Source organism: Sus scrofa, chromosome 10 (assembly GCF_054392235.1).
Source record: "Sus scrofa isolate SSC_HxYL_T2T_F1_AM1 chromosome 10, Sscrofa_HxYL_maternal_Yorkshire_Landrace_v2.0, whole genome shotgun sequence".
NCBI classification, from domain to species: Eukaryota; Metazoa; Chordata; class Mammalia; order Artiodactyla; family Suidae; genus Sus; species Sus scrofa.
The window spans coordinates 59,122,087-59,140,327 of NC_139392.1; the positions used below are offsets into that span (position 1 = coordinate 59,122,087).

Sequence of the window (18,241 nt, forward strand, 5' to 3'; positions counted from 1 at the left end):
CCCAAAGACCTCCACATGCAATGCGCATGGCACCCCCCGCCCCCCGCAAAAAAGTCAAGGTCAAATCCCAGCTGTGCCACTTATTAGTTATGCATCCCCTGGACAAGTTTGCATCTCTGAGCTTCAGATACCCAATCTGTAAAATGGGGATAATAACAGCAACTACCTCATAGGGTAACTGTACTTAGAACAATCCTAATCAAAATACATTTCTAGGAGTCCCCACTGTGGCGCAACAAGATCAGCAGCGTCCCTGGAGCGCTGGGACACAGGTTCAATCCCTGGCCTGGCACAGCATATTAAGGATCTGGCACTGCTGCACCTGCAGCATAGGTTGCATCTGGAGCTCAGATTTGATCACTGGCCCAGGAATTCCATATCCCATGGGGCAGACAAAAAAGGAAACACACACAGACACACACACATATTATGTTTCTAATAAATAAATGTTAGCTAAACAAGTATTTTAATAGTGAATATTTCCAATGGTGGAATTTTTGTATTTTTACACTTTTTCTTTTTATGTATCTATATTCCAAGTTTCAAAATAACTATGTATTACATGTTCCAAATAATACAATTTTTTAAGTCTCTCAATGATATAAACTGAAATAAACCTAACTGTACGTGAAATAAGCAAAATGACCACATAGAAAAAATTATTTCAAGTGACTTTAGAACTCAATATTCTAACTGTGCATATTAGTGGAATATGTTCTAAGAACATAAAGAACTACAAAGAATTTCTATTTTGTTATTGTTAGCAATAAATCAGTATTACCATTTTAAAGTCATTTATGTATATATACAATATAGCAAATTGCAAATAATTATGCTTATTGCAAGGAACCAAGATTTTTTATGTAAGAGGGGAAAAAAGGCAAAATAGTAAAGAAGTAAAAGCCCTAATTCTGACATCTACATTGTAAAAATCAATACTAATTTGCAGTTTTTAAAAATATTTTCAGAAATATTTTTATCGGAGTTCCCGTCATGGCTCAGAGGTTAACAAATCTGACTAGGAACCATGAGGTTTCAGGTTCGGTCCCTAGCCTCGCTCAGTGGGTTAAGGATCCAGAGTTGCCATGAGCTGTGGTGTAGGTCGCAGACACGGCTCAGATCTGGCGTTGCTATGGCTCTGGTGTAGGCTGGTGGCTACAGCTTCGACTGGACCCCTAGACTGGGAACCTCCACATGCCACAGGTGCAGCCCTAGAAAAGGTGGAAAGACAAAAAAAAAAAAGAAAAAGAAAAAGAAGTTATTTTTACCAATGAGCGACCTGGCAACCAGATTTTGAGCTCTCAATATTTCCGCATTAATTCTTTTTTTCCTTCTAGTTTTATTGAGATATAATTGACATACAGCACTGTGTAAGGTGGACAGTATGACTTACCTACATCATGAGATAATTATCTTATGTTTAGTGAACATCCATCATTTCATATAGATACAAAACTAAAAAGAAGAAAAAACTGCACGTGTGATGAGACTCAGGATTTACTCTCTTAACAACTTTCAAATACAACATACAGAAGTGTTCATCATATTTATCATGTTGTATATTACATCCCTAGTACTTATTTATCTTGTAACTAAGAAGTTCGTACCTTTTGACTGTCTTTACCCAACTTCTACTCCCCTTACCCTCTCCTCTGGTAACCACAAATCTCATCTCTTTTTCTGAGTTTGTTTCTGAAGTATATTTGACCTACGACAGTATATTAGTTCCTATTACACAACTGTAGTGACTTGGTTATTTCTGTACATTTCAAAACCATCACCAGAAGTCTACATATGCTATGTCACCAGTTATTTTGTTGTATAGTTATTGAGTATTTTTCTCCACCCTGTTTTATCCCCATATTTCCCATATTGCACATCTCATCCCTCTGACTCATTTATTTTGCAACTGGAGTTTGAACCTTTTAATCTTCCTCATATATTTCTCTCCTCTTTCAATTCCCTTCCCCTCTAGCAATCACCTGTTTGTTCTCTGCATCTGTTTTGTTTGTTCATTTGTTTTTTAGATTTCACATATAAGTGAAACCATGCAGTATTTCTTTTTCTGAATTATTTCACTTAGCATAACATCCTCTAGGTCCACCCATGTTGTCACAAATGGCAAGATTTCATTCTTTTTTATGGCTGATTTGCATCCCATTGTGTATATATATACACCACATCTTCATCCATTCATGTACTGATGGACACTTGGGTTGCTCCCATATCTTGGCTATTGTAAATAATGTTACAGTGAACACAGGGGTATATATATGTTTTCCAATTAATATTGTTGTTTTCTTCAGATAAATACCCAGAAGTGGAATTGCTGGATAATATGGTAGTTCTTTTTTTTTTTTTTTTTCTCCCACTGTACAGCAAGGGTCTTTTTTTTTTTTTTTTTTGAGGAATCTCTATACTGTCTTTCTTAGTGGCTGCACCAATTTACATTCCCATCAACAGTGCATGAGGGTTCCCTTTTCTCCACATCCTCGCCAGCACTTGTTATTTGCTGCCTTTTGATAACAGCCATTCTGAGAGGTGGGAGGTAATATTTCATTGTGGTTTTTATTTGTACTTCCCTGATAATAAATAATGTTGAGCATCTTTTCATGTGTCTGTTGGCCTTCTGTATGCCTGCACTGAAAAATGGTTGTTTTCACATGTGCAGGAAGAACTTGTGAATCTGGGCCATTTGATGTGCATGAAAGCAAAAACTTTTCAAAGATTTATAGATCATGTCAAAAAGCTACCAACTTGTGGAGTTCCCATCATGGCTCAGCGGTTAGCAAACCCAACTAGCATCCATGAGGATGCGGGTTCAATCCCTGGCCTCAATCAGCAGGTTAAGAATCCAGCATTGCCGTGAGCTGTGGCGTAGTTCGCAGATATGGCTCGGATCCTGTGTTGCTGTGGTATAGATTGATGGTTACGGTTCCAATTGGACCCCTAGCCTAGGAACCTCCATATGCTGTGGGTGCAGCCCTAAAAAGACAAAAAAAAAAAAAAAAAAAAAAAAAAGAGCAAAACAGCTACCAACTTGAAATGGTTCCCACTGATCAAAGATGAAACATGTGCATCAAAAAAGAAAAACTGGGAGTTCCCGTCGTGGCGTAGTAGTTAACGAATCCGACTAGGAACCATGAGGTTGCAGGTTCGGTCCCTGCCCTTGCTCAGTGGGTTAACAATCCGGCACTGTCGTGAGCTGTGGTGTAGGTTGCAGACGCGGCTCGGATCCCGAGTTGCTGTGGCTCTGGCGTAGGCCGGTGGCTACAGCTCCGATTCAACCCCTAGCCTGGGAATCTCCATATGCCTCGGGAGCGGCCCAAGAAATACCAACAACAACAAAAAAGACAAAAAAAGAAAAAAAAAAAGAACAACTGGAGTTCCCGTCATGGTGCTGTGGTTAACAAATCTGACTAGGAACCATGAGGTGGCGGGTTCAGTCCCTGCCCTTGCTCAGTGGGTTAACAATCCGTGAGCTGTGGTGTAGATTGCAGACGTGGCTCAGATCCCGAGTTGCTGTGGCTCTGGTATAGGCTGGCAGCTACAGCTCCGATTAGACCCCTAGCCTGGGAACCTCCATATGCCGCGGGAGTGGCTCACGTAAAGGCAAAAAGCCAAAAAAAAGAAAAAGAAAAAAAAAAGAACAACTATAACTATTTCAAACACATGGTATAAACCCACAAGTCTATGATGAAACTCAAAGATTAGGAAAGATCTATAGAAAACCAAGACAGAAAAAAAAAAAAAAAAAAAAAAAAACCCTAAACCACAAACCCAACCTGCTAACATTATACCAAGTCTTTAGTTTGAAGTTGGTAATTAAAAGAAAGGAATTAAGCATTCATCGTTCTTTTGCAGTAGAAACTATACTTTAGGGTAAGATAGCTGACAAAGGAAAGCTCTTCTTCAGAGAAAAAAAATGGCACCTCATAAGCATAAATATGACAGAAATAGCATGATGATACAAGTTTACAACTTCTAATTAAATAATTGATTCAAGTATCATCAATGGATGCTAAACTATTAGGTAAAAATTAATAGGGAATCCTATAAGAGAAGAACTGGGCTGACACTATCTGAACACAACTAGAAAAAGTGGGACAACCATTCATTATTATGTACCTCCTGATGTGATGCAAAAGGCAATACACAGCACCACCTATGTGATGCTACTCTCCCCATCTAAACAATTAAATCTGGAGTTTCCTGGTGGGTCAGGAGGTTAAGGATCCAACATTGTCACTGCTGTGGCTCTGGTACTGCTGTGGTGTGGATTCGATCCCTGGCCCAGGAACTTCCAAATGATAAATGCAGAGCCAAAAATAATTTTTTCAAAAATGAAGCTTCTAACCATGACTTTGTAAGCATTAGAGAAGCAAGCAAAAACACAAGAACACAAAGACAAATCCTGAATGTGGAATACGTTCAGGACAAATGGCCTAGTTTCTCCATGTATCAATAACATGAAAGCAGGGCGCTGCTGTATATATCACAAAACACTTGCGATAGAACATGCCAGAAGATAATAGGAGAAAAAGAATATATATATGTATGACTGGGTCACTTTGCCGTAGAGCAGAAATTGACAGAACATGTAAATCAACCACAATAAAAAAAAAAAATTTGAAAGCTAAATATGTAAGTGTGGACTTTAATCAAATTGTGAATGGAACATCCCACAAGAACAGCTGAAAAAAAAGGGGAGTTCCCATAGTGGCACAGCGGAAACTAATTCGATTAGGAACCATGAGGTTGAGGGTTCCTCACTCAGTGGGTTAAGGATCCAGCATTACTGTGAGCTGTGGTGTAGGTCCCAGATGAGGCTCGGATCTGGCGCTGGTGTGGCTGTGGCAGAGGCTGGCAGCTGTAGCTCCAATTAGACCCCTAGCCTGGGAATCTCCATATGCCACAGGTGCAGCCCTAAAAAGCGGGGGGGGGGGGAATTCCCTGTTGATCTAGGGGTTAGGATTCAGCACTTTTACCACTGCAGCCCAGGTTAAAGCCCTAGTCTGAGAACTGAGATTCCCACATCAAGCTGCTGCATGCCTTGGCCAAAAAAAGAGAGCGCACACAGTAGGAAGATACAGGAATATGCAAATAGAATTTTTTTTTTTTTGCCGCTTGGGTTGCTGCTATAGTGCAGGTTCAATCCCTGGCTGAGAACTTCCACAAGATGTGGACAAAATATTAATAATAGTAACAACAGACAAACATCAAGCATAAAAGAAGTTACAGAGAATTCCAGGATAAAACGTAGTATATTAGCTTTAGAAAACAAGAATATTAGCTGACAGTGGGAAAGTATTATGCTTCTAACGAAGCATATGTTAAAAACCTTCATAATTTTCAAAACTATATGATGAGGTCTCATGCAGTTTTGAAAATACCATTACATAGATCACCTTATCTAAATCTCATATGCTTTTAGATATAAGCAAGTATTCCTATCAGTTTTACACATTAAAAAGTTCAGTAAAGAGAGGGTTGGGATTTTTTGCTCTGTTTTGTTTTCTGGCCATGCCCACAGCACATGGAAGTTTCCAGGACAAGACCAGAGCCTCAGCAGTAACGATACCAGATCTTTAACACAGTGAGCCATGAAAGAACTCCAGAGATGGTTGGTTTTTAAATGGTAAATCAGTAGTTCCAGTCGTGGTGCAGTGGAAATGAATCCGACTAGGGACCATGAGATTGTGGGTTCATTCCCTGGCCTCACTCAGTGGGTTAAGGATCCGTCATTCCTGTGAGCTGCGGTGTGGGTCACTGACATGGCTAGGATCTGGCATTGCTATGGCTGTGGTGTAGGCCAGTGGCCACAGCTTTGATTCAACCCATAGCCTGGGAACCTCCATGTGCCATGGCTGCGGCCCTCAAAAGACAAAAAGACAAATAAAATGAAATAAAATAAATAAATAGTAAATCAGAACTATAACTTTAGAAAATTCAACTCACTATCCAGAGTTCTGTTCATTACAATATAATCTCTCCTGGCAAAAGACACTAATTAAAAACCTTATAATAGGGAGTGTCCGTCGTGGCTCAGTGGTTAATGAATCCAACTAGGAACCATGAGGTTGCGGGTTCAATCCCTGGCCTCGCTCAGTGGGTTAAGGATCCGGCATTGCCGTGAGGTGTGGTGTAGGTTGCAGACACAGCTCGGATCCCTGGTTGCTGTGGCTCTGGTGTAGGCCAGCGGCTACAACTCTGATTAGACCCCTAACCTGGGAACCTCCATATGCTGCAGGAGCGGCCCTGGAAAAAGCAAAAAGACCAAAAAACAAAAAAACAACCTTATAATAAATTAAAGTAAGATATACCATACTCTTGGATTGGAAGAATCAATACTGTCAAAATGACTAAACTACCCAAGGCAACCTACAGAGTCAAGGCAATCTACAGATTCAATGCAATCCCTATCAAACTACCAATGCCACTTTTCACAAAACTAAAACAAAATATCTCTTAAAGTTTGTTTGGAAGCACAAGACCCAGAATAGCCAAAACCATCCTGAGAAAGAAAAACGGAGCTGGAGGAATCAGGCTCCCTGGCTTGAGACTATACTACAAACCTACAGGCACCAAAACAGTATGGTACTGGCACAAAAACAGAAATATACATCAGTGGAACTGGCGAGAAAGCCCAGAATTAAACCCACACACCTATAGTCAACTAATCTATGACAAAGGAGGCAAGAATATACATGGAAAAAAGAGAGTCCCTTCAATAAGCGGTAGTGGGAAAACCGGATGGCTACATATAAAACAATGAAATTAGAACACTCCTTAACACCATACACAAAAATAAACTCAAACTGCATTAAAGACCTAAATGTGGAGTTCCCATTGTGGCCCAGCAGAAACAAATCCGACTAGGAACCATGAGGTTTTGGGTTCAATCCCTGGCTTCACTCAGTGGGTTAAGAATCTGGCATTGCCGTGAGCTGTGGTGTAGGTCACAGATGCGGCTCGGATCTGGCGGTGCTGTTCTGTGGTGTAGGCCTGCAGCTATAGCTCCAATTCGACCGCTAGCCTGGGAATCTCCACATGCCACAGGTGCAGCCCTAAACCCCCCCACCCCCGCAAAAAAAAAGGACCTAAAATGTAATTCTGGATACTATAAAACTCTTAGAGGAAAACAGGCCAAACCCTCTCGGACATAAAGCACACCAATATCTTCTCAGATCCACCTCCTAGAGTAATGACAATAAAAACGAAATAAACAAATGGGATCTAATTAAACTTAAAAGTTTTTGGCAGCAAAGGAAACCCTAAACAAAATGAAAAGACAACTCATAGAATGGGAGAAAATATTTGCTAATTAAGAGACTGAAAAGGGGGAGTTCCAGGTGTGGCACATCGGAAACAAATCTGACTAGTATCCACGAAGATGTGGGCTCTATCCCTCACCTCACTCAGTGGGTCAGGGATCCAGTGTTGCTGTGGGCTGTGGTGAAGGTCACAGATGAGGCTCAGATCCCCTGTTGCTGTGGTATAAGCTGGCAGCTGTAGCTCCAATTTGTCCTGGGAACTTCATATGCCATGTGTGCAACCCTAAAAAAGCAAAGGAAAAAAAAAGACAGAGAGACTGATAAGGGATTAATCTCCAAGATATAGAAACACCTCCTGCACTCAATACCAAAAAAAAAAAAAAAAAAACCAAACAATCCCATCAAAAAATGGGCAGAAGATCTAAACAACTTTCCAAAGAAGACTTATAGATGGCCAAAAAAACACATGATAGAGATGTTCAATGTCACTAATTATTAGATAAATGCAAATTAAAACTACTATGAGGTACCACCTAACAATTTTGTTTTATATGGGTTCTCATAGTGGAAATGTTCTACTACCTTGAAATTCTGCTTAGGTAAAATGCCTAGGTCTCTGAATAAGCCAGATAAGTAAACTAGTACTACAAAAACTAGTACAAGGATAAAGTTAGATTCCCTATTAATTTATAAGAATTATCTAGAATTTCTTATTTCAGATAATGGATGGGACAGAATATAAACAATTCAGTGATTTTTAAATTATTTCAGAACAAAATCTGTGGTACATTCTTTAGTTTGTTTCTCATTATTATCATCACTTGGAAATAGAGTAACGTTCAATAGAAGAAAAATTTTTGAGAATTTTTCTCCTCCCCCCTGCCCCTACTCCGACAAAAGCCACTCCATACATAATTGTAATGTGGCTGACATTTGACTTTGAATTCCACCCACAGAAAGGAATCACTTACTTACAAGGTGTGTGGTATAAGGTATATCTACCAGGAGGAGGAAATGGGGAAGTTACTGCCCATATCCTTCCCCACTGAACTCTGGAAAGAAATATTAGCACTCCCAAACTATAGGAAGAAATCAGAATTGGTTAAGATTCCATTCTTACTAATGAGGGGATAAATGGGAAGGAGGATACAACCTCGCCTAGGACTAACACCATGATGATGAGTTGCAGCACAAGCCAAGCTAGGCCAACCTGATCCTGAGTCTCCAAAGGGTTATTAAAGGAGGCTGATGCTAGGCCAGCCAGTAGTAACAAAACAGAAAAATACTGGAAGTTAAAGGCAGCTAAAGACTGAATGTGGTATCAGAATCTCTAACTTTGTTGTTCTCTTCTATTTACCCATCAAATTTGAAGGTAACTAAAGATTTCCATTATTTTTTCTATAAGTTATGAGGGACATTCTAAATTATGGTATTTATGCAAATATTCTCAAAAATCTAGGGACATATCTTTCACAAATATCGAGTATACTATATATCACTATATAGAATTTGCAGTATAGTTAACGTCTGATGGGTGTTTTATATTTCAACGTGTGATCTTTGCTAAGATCAAAACATTCAACTCCTTAGAAGAACAGTTTCTAAAGTCAAAGTTTAAAGTCAAACTCTTGTCTTCTCATGGGGGAAAAAAAAAGGTTTTAAGGGGTCTTAATACACAACAGAGAAAATCAAATACGTCAAGATTTATATATACATGTATACATGTATCTTAAGAGATAAAGGTCTAACGGTGGATATGAGCAACACGTCAAAGGAACTGGGCAGAGAGTTTAAAAAAAAAAACAAAAGTAAAGGAGTTCCTGCTGTGGCTCAGCGGTAGCAAACCCGACTAATATTCATTAGAACACAAGTTCGATCCCTAGCCTGGCTCAGTGGGTTAAGGATCTGGGGTTGCAGTGAGCAAAAGTGCTGGCTACAGACTCGGCTTGGATGTGGCACTGCTGTGACTGTGGCAAAGACCTGCAGTCACAGCTCCAATTCAACCCCTAGCCTGGAAACTTCCATATGCCCCAGGTGCAGCCCTAAAATTAAAAAATAGTAATAATTTATAATAATTAAAAACAACAAAGTAAACCAGAAAAACCCTATCCTCCCTCACAAAAGTCCTAGTCAATTTCATTGTTCATCATAACTTTTTTTTTTTGGCTGAGGTGTACAGTGGCTTGATGTGGGGTCTTAGTTCCCAGACCAGGGACTGAACTCAGGCCAAAGTGATGAAAGCACTGAGTCCTAAAAACCAGACCACCAGGGTACTCCCCATCATAACTTTTTTTTTTTTGTCTTTTCAGGGCCGCACCCGAGGCATATGGAGGTTCCCAGGCTAGGGGTCTAATCGAAGCTGCAGCCGCCTGCCTACACCACTGCCACAGCAACACCGGATCCGAGCCGCATCTGTGACCTACACCACAGCTCTCGGCAACACTAGATCCCCAAGCCACTGAACGGGGCCAGGGATCGAACCCAAAACTTCATGGTTCCTAGTCAGATTCATTTCTGCTGTGCCACGATGGGAACTCCATCATAACTTTAAATAGATAAAATTTCTCCAATACTGAGAAGAGTTACTTCATTCTTTTAAAAAGAATTTAAATACCATAAATATGATACCTTTTTTTAAAAAAAGTTCCTGTTTAGAAAAATTTACCTATTTCTCTTCTTCACGTGACCACACAGTTACATTACACAGAATTTTATCCTAACTATATAATACTGCATACTTGAAAATAAAAGCAAATTTTTTTCAAAAATGTTTCCACATCAGCCCTTTCACCATCCACAATTAGTCCTAATGAAGCCAAAACTAGACATCAAAAAATCTTTATGGGGGGTTCCACTGTGGCACAATGGGAGGGGTCCCACTGAGCTGGGACACAGGTTCGCTATGGGACACAGGTTCGCTATGGGACACAGAGGGGATAAGGATCCAGCATTGCCCCAGCTATGCTGTAGGTTGCAACTGCAGCTAGGACTGATCCCTGGCCTGGGAACTCCATTTGCCTCAGAGTGGCCAAAAAAAGAAAAGACAAAAAAAATCTTTCTGGGAGTTCCCTTGTAGCTCAGTGAGTTGTCTCAGTGAGTTGTCAGGTCAATGCTGTGGCATGGATCCAATCCCTAGCCCAGGAACTTCCACATGCTCCAGGTGTGGCCCAGAAAAATAAACTTTCTGAACCTATTTTAGTTGATAACTGCTTAGACTGATTGATTCTTTATGAACTGTCCACATAATACAAGTCTCTCATTATCTGAGGTCCTGCTGTACAGCACAGGGAATTATGTCCAATCACTTGTGCTTTTGTCATGGAACATGATGAAAGATAACATGAGAGAGTGTGTATAGAAACATGACTGGGTCACTTTGCTGTACAGCAAAAATAGACAGAACAATGTAAATCAACTACAATAAAAAAATTTTTTAATAATAAATAGCAATGAAATTCAACAAGAAAAAAACAGAAAGAAAAGCCTCTCATTGTCAATGTTATCAAAATTTAGTAAAATGCATACTTCACTGACAAATCTGTTGGTTTCCCTGTTTGGAGAAATATATGCAACCTGTGTATAAGGCACCATTCAAGCTTGTTTGTTTATTTTCGGGAGAAGAAAAGATTTATTGTTTGCAGCAAGTAAGGAGAGCACTGGGGATCTTTCCCAAAGCCAAATTACCCTGAACGGCAAAACCGGCTAAGTTTTAAGCTAAGCATACAGCATATTCATGATAGGACTTGAGCAGAGTAGAATTCAGCATAGAACAATTCAAACTGCTTTTAAAAACCCTTTGGCCCTGGCGTTCTCCTGTGGCTCAGAGAGTTAAGGATTCAGCATTGTCACTGGAGTGGCTCTGGTCACTGCTATGGTGTAGGTTCAATCCCTGACCCGGGAACTTCCATGTGTCCTGGCTGCGGAAGCCAAAAAAAAACAAAAAACAAAACAAAAATAAAACACAAAGAAACAACCCTCCCAGAATTGCCATGGCGGCTCAGCAGTAATGAACCCATCTAGTATCCATGAAGACATGGTTCAAGCCCTGGCTTCGCTCATTGGGTTAAGGATCCAGTGTTGCCTTGAGCTATGGTGTAGGTCGAAGACATAGCTGAAATCTGGCATTGCTGTGGTGTAGGCTGGCAGCTGCAGCTCTGATTTGACCCCTAACCTGGGAGTATCCATGAGCCACACGAGCAGCCCAAAAAAAGCAGGGGCGGAGGAACCTCTGGCCTTGTAACTCCAAAGACAATAGGAACACAACACTTGAGAAGCTGACCTTACTTTTTTTTTTTTTTGGTCTTTTTGCCTTTTCTAGGGCCGCTTCCTAGAAAAGCATATGGAGGTTCCCAGGCTAGGGGTGGAATCGGAGCTGTAGCCAACGGCCTATGCCACAGCCACAGCAATGCGGTATCCAAGCTGCATCTGCACCCTACACCACAGCTCATGGCAACGCCGGATCCTTAACCCACTGAGCGAGGCCAGGAATCAAACCCAAAACCTCATGGTTCCTAGTCGGATTCGTTAACCACTGAGCCACAACAGGAACTCCCGAAACTGACCTTTATAATCAAGCCAATATTGGTACCAAATGTTAGCAAAGATGCCACATTACAGACAGATATACTTTTGTATTTACTAAAACAACATGCCTAGCAGAAGAGGATTTCCTAAATATGATATAAAAAGCACAAACCAAAAAAGACTGAAAAATTCAATTCATTAAAATTAAGAACTTTTCTCACCAAAAGCCTACAAGGAGGTAAGACAAGCCACAAATAGGGAGAGGACATTTGAAACCATAAATTAACAAATAATTAGTATACAAAATACATAAGGCAATTTTAAAAATAAATCAGAAAAAGAGAAATAACTCAAAAATAGGCAAAGAACTTGAATATACACTTCAAAGAAGCACAAATGGCCAATGAACAAATAAAAAAGATGTTCATCTTGAGGAAATGCTAATAAAAATACAGTAGATACTATTTCAAACTGAACGGATCAGGAAAAAAAATTAAAAGTTTGACAATATCAAGTGCTGGAGAGGAAGTGAAGCAACCAAAACACACACACTGCTGGCTCTTGACTCAGTAACCACAAGATTCACAATTACCATGAGCTAATTCAGTGACTCAACACTGGAAGCATGTGGTAAGCGTTAAGCAACTGACAATGACCAATCCAAAATTCTGAGAACACGTGAGGATCACTGCCAAATACAAATTTTGGCCGGTGAACCAGGTCCAACCTGACTCAGCAATATATTAAAAAAAAATTTTAGTCCTTTATCCAGTTTATTTTGTTAAGTACAAAATATTCAGGTATTTATTTCCTCCTAGAATACTGATGACATCTTAAGTGACTAAAATTTTAATGAACTATTAATCATTTCTACTACTATTTCAATGAGAACGAGTAGTCTCAAATGGCATTACTTTAAAACTAATGCTTATACTTTAAACTTACTTGCTAAAAACTAGAAGAGGGAGTTCCCATCGTGGCGCATGAGGTTGTGGGTTTGATCCCTGCCCTTGCTCAGTGGGTTAAGGATCTGGTGTTGCCGTGAGCTGTGGTGTAGGTTGCAGACGCGGCTCGGATACCGTATTGCTGTGGCTTTGGCGTAGGCCGGGTAGGCCGGCGGCTACAGCTCTGATTGGACCCCTAGCCTGGGAACCCTCATATGCCGAGGGAACGGCCCAAGAAATAGCAAAAAAAAAAAGAGAGAGACAAAAAAAAAAAAAAAACTAGAATGGCCCTGTGACCACCTAAAAGGCAAAATGATGTAACAGATGCACTAAGGGCACTAAAATGGGACAACTTTTATTGAGTTCAAATTCATACTACCATTTTAGAGTTAAAACTTTGGTTAGGAGTTCCCGTCGTGGCGCAGTGGTTAACGAACCCGACTAGGAACCATGAGGTTGCAGGTTCGGTCCCTGCCCTTGCTCAGTGGGTTAACGGTCTGGCGTTGCCGTGAGCTGTGGTGTAGGTTGCAGACGCGGCTCGGATCCCGCGTTGCTGTGGCTCTGGCGTAGGCCGGTGGCTACAGCTCCGATTCAACCCCTAGCCTGGGAACCTCCATATGCCGCGGGAGCGGCCCAAGAAATAGCAACAAGAACAACAACAACAAAAAAGACAAAAAGACAAAAAGACAAAAAAAAAAAAAAAAAAAAAAAACTTTGGTTAAATTCAACACCTAAAAAGCATGCCTATCACAGCCTACCTACCTAAACAGATTAGGATTGAGTAAAGTGTTTTATTAACAAAGGCCCAGTGTTAGCACCTTTCCCTTTATAAATCTAGCCACCCTCATCTTAAAAAAAAAAAAATGTTTTGGCCCTGCCCATGGCATGTGGAAGTTCACTGGCCAGGAATTGTACCCTCGCCACAGCAGCTACCCAAGCTGCTGCAGGGACAATGCTGGATCCTTAACCCACTGTGCCACAAGAGAACTCCCTAAAATTTTGAAAATCTGGAATTGTAACTCTCAATTCATAGGAAAGTATTATTCTTACATTCAAATTATTTTCCAATATTATAAGAAATTGTGGGGAATTCCCGTTGCAGCTCAGTGGAAACGAATCCAACCAGTATCCCTGAGGGTGTGGGTTCAATTCCTGGCCTCGCTCAGTTGGGGATCCAGAGCTGCCGTGAGCTGTGGTGTAGGTCACAGACATGGCTTGGATCCCAAGTTACTGTGGCTGTGGAGTACCGTGCCAGAGTAAGCCAGCAGCTGTAGCCCCAATTTGAGCCCTAGCCTAGGAACCTCCATATGCCACAGGTACAGCCCTAAAAAGCAAAAAAAAAAAAAAAAGAACAAAGAAAAGAAACTGTGTGCTACAGGTTAGAAGAGCAACACCCTGTTTTCTTCTTTCTCTAAAGGCGCTTTCCAATAAGAAATCAGATTCTGGAAAAGCAAGAGACTTTCACTTATCTTCCTGATCCAGAGGCAGATTCCCATGCTGTGTGGGAAACTAAATCCAGCTGATTGCTAAGCTTCAACTCAAGGTTTTCCTGATTCTAAGAGGAAGCTTATTTAATGTGTACTTTAAGGTACTGCACCCTACATTTTGCATTTCCTGAGAAAGACTGCCTGAAGAAAATTACCTGACTAATGATGAACTGATGGTGGTTTTGGTTTGAGTTATTCGGAGGGAGGAGGGGCGGGATTTACACTTAAAATCATTTACATGAGTTCCAGCTGTGGTGAGGCAGGTTAAGGATTGCCATAGTTGAAGCTCGGTTTCTATCCCTGGCCTGGGAACTTCCACATGCCTTGGGTGTGGCCAAAAAAAAAAAAAAAATCTGCAGGTGAAAAGCCAGCAAAACATTCAACAATACAATTAAAGAACAGGAAAAAAAATGTATAATACTGACATCTACACTCTGAGGTAATGAAAATAATATCTGTAATACTGAAAAAACTCGGAGAGAATTTCAGGCACTGAATTAAACTTCAGGAACCTTCTTTTTGCCTAACCTGGCACATGCAGAAGTTCCCAGGCCAGGGACTGAACCCAAACCATAGTAGGGACCCTGAACCCAAGCCACTACAGTGACAACGTCAGATCCTTAACCCACTGCACCACAGGAGAACTCCAGGAATTTTCATTTTAAGTATGTTACCACAGTCAAGACATCAAAGAAAAGTCACACAAGATAAAGTGACATTTGCCAGTCTAAGAAGTGGGAACTAACAACTATTGATGAGAACTGTTCACAGACCTAATATTATCATATTAGGATACTGTTATTGTCTTCCTCAAAATCTAAAAGAACAATAAAATCTTTCAGTTATAAAGTATGTCATGATGAAATCAGTCAAATACTAAACAAAAGAAAAATTCAGGAGTTCCCATCGTGGCACAGCGGAAACAAATCCAACTAGGAACCATGAGGTTGTGAGTTCCATCCCTGGCCTCAATCAGTGGGTTAAGGATCCGGTGTTGCTGTGAGCTGTGGTGTAGGTTGCGGACGCGGCGCGGATCCTATGTTGCTGTGGTGCAGGCTGGTGGTTATGGCTCCAATTGGAACCCTAGCCTGGGAACCACCATATGCTGTGGGTGCGGCCCTAAAAAGACAAAAAACAAAAAAAAAATTCAGAAAGTTCTAAACATTCACATAATTTTCTTCCTTAGTCTTTCTTTGCAAAAAACACTTTTCCTTCCAATGAGGCCATAGCAAGTTAATAATTTATTTGCTATGCAATGATAGATTTTCACTAGAGAAACATTAATTTTCCCATTTCCATAATTATAATGTCTTATTAATGCAATACACAATAGGCATTGAATAAGTGTTGAATAAATAACAGAAAGAATGAACAGGATGGATTAGGAAAATTTAACTTAAAAAATTCCACTTTAAAAAGTAGGCTAATACAAACAATGTAATTTTTCTAGACTTTAGATAGTTAACATTTTTTCACAAAATAATAGAAACTTTCAGTTTAACTAGGTTGGGACATTAACTAGAAAGAGCTGGCTATCACTAAAAACTAAGTGCCCTGTTTTTCACATCATCAAATGTAACAAAATTCTAAAGAGAAACATCCATCATATCTATCGAAATTCTCAAATTCTAATAATCAGAACTGAGGAAAAAAGAGAAAGCACTAGTAAATCGAGTTAGAATATATTTAATAGGTCACTAAATTACCAAACCTGGTTTTACAACACTCGTGGTGTCTAAAAACTCTCAAAATTTCATTTCAGCTTAATATAAAATGTATTATGCCCAGTCATACATTTAAGAAGCTCGTCTGGAAACAAGAACATGTGGCTATAACACAAAGGTCAGAGATCACTGATAGAGAACAAATAAATGAACTATAACTTGATGTTCCCCACGAAAGATTTGGGGCTGTTTGTGAACCCCAGGTATAGATAAGTCTCCACCCAAGAAACAAACAAAAGAAGCAAGGTTAACATACCCGGAGAAGACCAGACAATGTCAAAGATACCCCCAAAGATCATGCACTCCGGGTCTGGTCTCTCTTTCTCCCAAATCTCACCGCCTCGAGGAGAACTAAATCTGCATTTCACGTCCCCAGTTTACTCTCAACTTCCTATCACTCACCTTTACTAACACCTGGGTCCCTCGCATCAACATCCTCTAATTCCCACGGAGCGCTCTCACTCTACCGCGACTATTTTCCAGGAGGGTATTAGTCCCCTTAATCCGAATTCATTTATTTTCCCGCAACCCATCTGCCCTCCGCCCTTTCAACTCTGGTCCCCTCACTTCGACCCTTCTCCCAGAATCCTCCCCAAGTCACCCATCTCCGTCCCCTTCGCCCTCACACCCCCCTGGGCTGCAGCTCCTTTCATTCCTCTCAGCCTCCGGCTTCTTCCCTGTCCCTCCCCCATCCGTCTCCCAGTACCGGCTTCCTCCCCCAACTCCGCCCCTCTCCCCCCTCCCCCAGCGGGAGGCCCCCTCACCTGAACGCCGCCGCCTCTGCCGTCCCAGAAGCCGAAAGGTGCTGCCGCCGACCGGCCTCCCAGGCTCGGTCCCCGCTGAGCTCCTGACGGCTCCTAGGGAGAGCGAACGCCACCACCTCCAACTCTGGCCGCCCCAGGCCAGGCCGTCACCGTAGCCTCCGCCAGTACCACAGCCGCCATGTTGAAGTCCCGCTTCCCTCCTCCTTCCTCTCACGGCTCCGCCCCTTTCGGCGTCTGATGTCATGGCGCCGCGCTCCACCCCTCGAGCCAATGGGAGGAGTCGTCGGTAAAGTGACTAATCTCTCCTAGGGCTGAACAACTCCTGTCTGGAGCGTTTCGAAGGAATGAGTGAACCCTGCTGACCAGAAAGGAGGGAGGAAAGGGGATGGGTCTCTGAGAGGGTAACGCGTCAGGGTTAAAGAAGTTGCCCAGGCGGGAAGCCGCGACCCATCAATCTCCAAGGGACGCACAAAGGTTTACCAAGGAGATGTATTTGGGAATAAGGATGTCTGGCATCTGGCCCCGGGTCATTGACTTGGTGCAAAGTACTATGATACTTTCTGGGCCTCACTTTTCCTGTTTACAACCGAATGAGTTGAAAGGTGACCTCTAAATCTCCCTCCAGTTCTGACTTTCAAAGGAATTTAAACCAGGTAATCCAATCCCAAATGTTTACTTCCTTCTGCGCTTATTGGAGTTCTCCTGGAATCAAGTGCATGGAGGTTCATAACTGAGTAAGATAAATCTTTGTTCCCAAAAGTTCCTAATTGGTGGAAGATAAAGAAGCATAAACAGTTAACTCTAGAAAAAGTCAGAGTATAATGGATTCAATTGCTCTGGAAAATCGACTTTTGGGAGTTCCCTGGTTCCCTAGTGGTTAAGATCCAAGCCTTGTCCCTGCTGTGGTTCAGGTCACCCCTGTGACAGAGTTAGATCCCTGGCGACGGAACTTCTGAATGCCATAGACCCAGCCTCCACCACAAAAAAAATTTACTTTTTAGTAAAGGATTAAGAAAGATTTACATCTCTACAGTTTTTTGTTGTCTTTTTGCCATTTCTTGGGCTGCTCCCTCGGCATATGGAGGTTCCCAGGCTAGGGGTCCAATTGGAGCTGTAGCCGCCAGCCCACGCCAGAGCCATAGCAACTCGGATCTGAGCCGCGTCTGCAACCTACACCACAGCTCATGGCAACGCCAGATCCTTAACCCACTGAGCAAGGCCGGGGATCAAACCTGCAACCTCATGGTTCCTAGTCGGATTCGTTAACCACTGAGCCACGACGGGAACTCCTCTACAGTTTTTTAGTGAAGTAGTAAAGTATGTGTACAGTCTCATATCCAATTCTTCAGCCCTGTTTTCTCTCCAGAACTCCAGAGAAGATAATTGTAACTTGAAAAGTGCAGTAGTTTGTTGTTGTTTTTTTTTTTTAATGGCCGCACCTGCAGCATAGGTACGTTCCCCAGGCCAGGGATTGAATCCCAGCCACACCTGTAACCTCTGCCACAGCTGAGGCAACTCAGGATC

General features: G+C 41.5%; 1 protein-coding gene across 10 annotated transcripts in view; it reads right to left on the minus strand.

Moving 5' to 3' along the window:
- The window catches only part of UBAP1 (ubiquitin associated protein 1), a 74,330-nt gene extending 57,354 nt beyond the window's left edge, over positions 1 to 16,976 (minus strand). For 4 of the 10 annotated variants that reach the window (XR_014817163.1, XR_014817162.1, XM_021064048.2 and 1 more), the window contains exon 1: positions 16,718 to 16,929. Coding sequence is in view for 1 of the 10 variants with exons in the window: in XM_021064046.2 (XP_020919705.1) it covers positions 16,718 to 16,961 (244 nt within the window). In the remaining 9 variants the exon portion in view is untranslated. 10 annotated transcript variants of the gene reach the window in all.
- Positions 16,977 to 18,241: the final 1,265 nt, after the last annotated feature.